The following is a 5,653-nucleotide window of genomic DNA, read 5'->3' as shown; positions in this document are numbered from 1 at the left end:
ATTGGCTATTGTGGATCAGAATTGACTTGTATTTGACTTAGTGCATTAAATGGAATGTTTCTAAATAGGTGAGTTAAATCCTTTTTTACGTTTATATGATTTATTGATTTTGGGGGATAGATATTTTACCATTTTATTTGGTGTTTTCTTTTGACTATTGAATTTATCAAATTTTCTGTAATCCTCTGGTCCTTTTTCTCCTCTTGCCTAGTTTTAGAAATATAAAATATTTTATTTCAGAAACTTTTAAATTTTAAATATATGCATTTATTATGTTTCCATCCTCCTGAATGATATCCTCTCCTAGTGGTTTTTTTTTTTTTTTTTTTTTTTTTTTTTGGTCTAAAAGTTTTAAAAATCATTTTAATTGCAAAAGTTGATTAATTTTTCAGATGACTAAATTTGCTTAAGTTTTTTATAAATTCATTTTTTCATCATTGACTCTTACCTCTTACATTTTTTGGCTGAATAATACCACCATTGTGACAGTTGTCAGCACTGAGGGCTTTTGTGATAGTTTTACATGGGTTGAATTATTTATTCCACCTCACAATCATAAGAATTCATTGTCCCTATTTTGTGGATGAAGAAACAATCAGAACTTAAGTAACTCCCCAAAAGAAGTCCAGCAGGCAGCAGGCAGCAGGCAGCAGAGCTGGGATTCAACTCAGAACAGTAGGCTCAAGAGTCCATTCTGGTCCTGTTGCTCTTTACTCTCTGCATTTAAGCCTTTTATTTTGAAATCATTTTAGACATACAGAAAGCTTGCAGAGATCATGTGCATAGTACCCAGTACCTTTTACCCAACTACCCCTAACATTCGTATTTACAAAACAATGGTGCATTAGCAAAACCGTGAAGCTGGCTGGGGTCTAACACTGTTAACTCTAGACTGCAGATTTCACCAGCTTTCCCACCCGCATCTTTTTCTGTTCTGGGATCCAATTGAAGATACCTCTGCATTTCGTATATATTTAAAACGGTTCTTACCAGGGGGAATTTCAAACTGAGGTAAGAGTAGATGGCTGGGGTGTGGCTCAGTGGTAGCGTGTATGCTTAGTATGAGCAGAGCCGGGGGTTTTTATCCCTAGTACCAAAATAAGAAAATAAATGTGAATAGAGTAAAAAAGTAAATTTGTAAAAAAAAAAAAAGTAGAGAAAATGGTAAAATGTACCTGTCACTCATCTTCAACAATGATTAATTCATGACTGATTTGTTTCCTTCATACCCCAAACAAGATTAATTTCTTTCTCCTGGTCCTATTGGCTCATAGTTTACAGATACATATTCTCCACATTGCTGTTTGTCCTCTGCTTCTTCTATGGCAATTGTATAGTCCATGTACTTTTTTTTAATCATGCAGTTCCTAAGGCAAATGCCCAGAACTACTTTCTCTGTCCCTCTCTTTTTCCCCCAAAGAAGAAATCTTAATTTCCTTCTTGGGGAAAAAAAAAAGTATTAATAGAATCAGGTGAAGTAGTAATAGTAAGTGTGGGGTTGTCGGAAAGTTGTGATTATTTCTTCAAAAATTAGCAGTTAAGGTTTCCTCTTGAAAAATTTTAAAAAAGAAGTCTTCTGTCTGCTAGGGTTTTTTTGTTTGTATTTTTCTGTTCTTGGAACTGGGAATTGAACCCAGGGGTGTTCTACCACTGAGCTCCATCCCCAGCCCTTTTTTCTTTTTTTTTTTTTTTTGAGGCAGGCTCTTGCTAAGTTGCCCAGGCTGGCCTTGAACTTGTGGTCCTCCTAATGCCTTAGACTTCTGAGTAGTGAAGCCACTGTGCCTGGCTTCCATCTGCTATTTTTAAAAACACATATTTTAATTTTTTGACCAGAGAAATATTCACATATATTTTCTTCCCCATCCTGCGGTTCCCTAGTGGTCCTCCCCGGAAGCAACTGGGCTTAGTTACTAGGGAAGAGATCAGCAAACTTTTTTTCTTTTTTTAGTTGTGGATGGACACAATACCTTTATTTTTATTTATTTTTATGTGGTGCTGAGGATCAAGCCCAGTGCCTCATAGGTGCTAGACAAGTACTCTACCACTGAGCCCCAGCCCCAGCCCAAGGTTAGCAAATTTCCTATTGGGATCAGATGGTAAATATTTAATGCCTTGAGGGCAGAGAGCCCTGTTCTAGTGTATTCTTGAAGATCAACTTTATGCACCTATAAGTACGAACACAGTCCCATCCCTCCCCCCACTTCAACTCTGCAAAAGTGGTGGCATATCTACAGATCGCCCTGGATTTGGTTTTTATCAGTTAAACTCAGGGATTGGGAAACTGTTTCCCACCAGCCAAATCCAGCCCACGGCTTGTTTCTGTAAATAGATTTATTGGAACCCCCTTCCCTCTTTAACACACCATCTGTGACTGTTTTTGTGCTATGGACAGGGCCGAGTTGTTGCCGGGTTTAGTCTGGCAAAGTTACAGAACTATTCAGTCAGCCCCTCCTTGTCAGTACCCAAAGAGCTTCTGCACTTGGCTCACGGCAGTGTACTCGCTCCCTATAGGTTGCACCATAACTGACTTAGGCAGGCCCTCCTGGTGGACCGTCAGGTCATTCCTGACCTTTCTCTGCTGCGCAGGACAGCTCAGTGATAGCAGTACCTACCCCATTTTCTACATGTGTGAGTGCATTTCCAGGATGGAGGCCGAGAAGCAGAACTGCTCCATCAAAGCCCATGTAGCTATTGCCACCTTGCCCTCCATGGAGGTCGACTTACATTCTAACCATAACAACCTACTGGGTGATGGGGGAGAAATAGCATCCGGGCTTTTACTTTGCATGTCTTTTATTCTGATGAGCTGCATATCCTTTCATGCATTTGAGAGATGTGTGTTGTTCCTCCTGCTGGCAGTTTACTCTCCTGGTCTGAGGATCTTCTGGGGGTTGGTCTCCTCTCTCTCTGACTCTCTTGTGTCACTTTCACAAACAAGCTTTTGGGGAACAAAAGTCTTAAGGACAAACATGGGGTGGCAGTTAGCACCATCAACATTCCAGATATCTGGGTTGGAAAGCCAGGGAGAGACCTGCAGGGGGTCGTCGTTTGGCTCTGAACTCGGAAGACTCACTTTCAGAGGGCTCAGGGTGTCCTCCTCCTCCACAGAGCTTCTGTTGACACAGGCAGCCTCGTGCTCCTCCAGCTTTTTGATGGGGACCACGTGGCAGGCATTGTATTTGCAGCTGGCCATCTTTTTGGCTTTCTTGGGGTTCTTTCTCCTGCATGATGCCAGGTGGTACTGGAATCTGCTGAGTGGGATTCGGTGGTGAGGATTGTAAGGGCAAATTTCTAAGGCTTCTGGCTCCATGAGACTTTGTTCTTCGAGTTGAGTATCCCACTGCCCAGAATCTAAATGAGATGCCCCTTGTGGAAAAGCCCTTTACTAAGAAGGGTGGAGCTATCCTCTGCCCCGCGGGTGGCCCTTAGAACTCTGTAGGTGAAGGTCTGAACATTTGAGGTTTGTCAGAAACAGCTCTGCAGAGAACAGAGTTCACACAGGCCCGTGAAACAGAAGAACTACGCAAAGCAGACGCAAGAGCCCAAATCACAGCAGCCATGCAGGGAGGTGAAGAAGCTATGTGACCGCCCCCCTTGACTCAGAGGGATGAGATATGCTGTGTGATGTCAACGGGTGGTCACAATGGGCGCTGAAGTCATCAGGAAAAGGCTGCTTCTTGTCCATTGCTTGGGAGGGGTGCCTGGCTTTGGAGGAAAACATCCAAATTCTTCATGGCATGTATATTATCACTTGAGTCTTGTAACTCCACACATTAGTTTACTAAAAGTCCCTAAATATTTACCATCTTATTTTATGCTTTCTAACTCATTCTTTGGCCTATTTTTTCTCCTTCCTTCCCCTTTTGGCAGTGCTGGGGACTAACCCCAGGGCCAGGTGTATGCTAGTCAAATGCTACCAATGAGTACGCCTGACCCCCTTCTCTTATTTTGTTTATTTATTCATTTTATTTGGTACTGGGGATTGAACCCAGGAGAGCTTTACCACTGAGCACATCTCCAGTCTTTGTTTTTTCCTTTCCTTATTTTAAATAGTTTTAAAAAATCTTTCCATTTCCCCTTACAATTTTGCATACTTGCTAATGGTTTGGTGATTACAAATTAAAACATTCATAGATAACTCATTAAAGTTTGAAATTAAATATTTTACCCTCTTCCTGGGTGGGGGTTTTTCTTTATTTCATCCTCTCTTGATTTATTATGATTTTATTCCCTGTGTTTTAAACTTAATTTAAAAAGCTTATACATATTGTGATTGTCATTTTGTATTGTCAGTTTATTTCCATTTGTCCTTATTTCCTCCTGTCTTTGTTGTTCTGTTTTTCCTTGCACCATAGACCTATCAGTGGGATCTCCGTCTTTCTGCTTGACACTTAACTTTTATTTCTATTTCACAGTACTAGGGATTGAACCCAGGAATATCCTGCCACTAAACTACATCCCCAGCCCTTTAAATTTTTTTGAGACAGGATGTCACTAAGTAGCTGAGGCTGGTCTTGAACTTGCCATCCTCCTGCCTCAGCCTCCTGAGTAGCTGGGATCACAGGAATGCACTACCATGCCTGGCTGAAGTTTATCATTTAGAATCTCCTCTTGATAAACTTCTGATTCTGTTTGTCTGAAGATGTCTTTGATTCACCCTCTTTTTTTTGGTACTGGGATTGAACCCCAGGAGCACTTAACCACTGAGCCACATCCCAGCCCTTTTTTGTATTTTATTGAGAGACAGGGTCTCACCAAGTTGCTTAGGGCCTTGCTAAGTTGCTGAGGCTGGTATTGAACTTGTGATTCTCCTGTCTCAGCCTCCTGAGCCACTGGGATTACAGGCATGTGCCACCAGGCCCAGCTGCCTAACTTGATGTCTGTTATAAAGAATTTATTTTAATTATTTTTGTTTTTTCTACAGTTTCATTGAGGTATTGAGCTGTAGATTTTATTTATCTGTTGGCTTTCTTGGATCTGTAGATTGTTGTCTTTCATTAGTTTTGGAAATGTGCATCCACTGTCTCTTTAAACTGGAGCCCCAGTGGTAGGCCTTCTCTCACTATTCTCTCAGCATCTCACACCCTCTCTTCTGAATATTTTTTTCTCTGTGTGCTTCATTTAGGATAATTTCCTCTGATCTATACTTTAGTACACTATTTCTTCTGTAGAGACCAATCTGCTGTTAAATAAACCCATTGGTTTTTAATTTTGGTTTTTATATTTTGTATTTCTAGAGTTCTGGTTGCTTTTCTTTTTCTTTTGCATTTTTTTATTTGTTCTTTTTAGTTATACATAACAGTATATATTTTGACATATTTATACTAACATGGAGTACATCTTATTCTAATTAGGATCCTAGTTTTGTTGTTTTTCAAAATTGCTAGATTACTTTTTATAGTTTCTCATTCCCTGAAGGTATTTTCAAGTTTGTCATTTTTTAAAGCATGGTAAGTCGAGCTGTTTTCCAGTCTGTGTCTGAACCTGTGTGGATCTGTTTTTGCAGGTTTTCACTGTCCCCTTTAGCACTGATTGTCTTTAATGACTTACTGTTTGTTGTCCTTGAGAACTTATTTGTGGGGTTTTCACAAAACCTGAGAGAGATGAGCCTTTCTTCAAAGGGACTTTGCCAGGCAGAGCGTCCCTCAACCCA

General features: G+C 40.5%; 1 protein-coding gene across 1 annotated transcript; it reads right to left on the bottom strand.

The window, feature by feature from the left end:
• Positions 1 to 2,860: 2,860 nt before the first annotated feature.
• Positions 2,861 to 3,310, bottom strand: LOC114080220 (gametocyte-specific factor 1-like). Its single transcript, XM_027921801.2, has 2 exons — positions 3,032 to 3,310; positions 2,861 to 2,956 (listed from the first exon to the last, which is right to left on the bottom strand). Exons 1-2 carry the CDS (start codon positions 3,308 to 3,310, stop codon positions 2,861 to 2,863), a joined length of 375 nt encoding a protein of 124 aa, XP_027777602.1.
• Positions 3,311 to 5,653: the final 2,343 nt, after the last annotated feature.

Source organism: Marmota flaviventris, chromosome 2 (genome assembly GCF_047511675.1).
Source record: "Marmota flaviventris isolate mMarFla1 chromosome 2, mMarFla1.hap1, whole genome shotgun sequence".
Classification (NCBI taxonomy): domain Eukaryota; kingdom Metazoa; phylum Chordata; class Mammalia; order Rodentia; family Sciuridae; genus Marmota; species Marmota flaviventris.
Note: the sequence above shows the minus strand (reverse complement) of the source record. Positions and strands in the feature narration are given on the sequence as shown.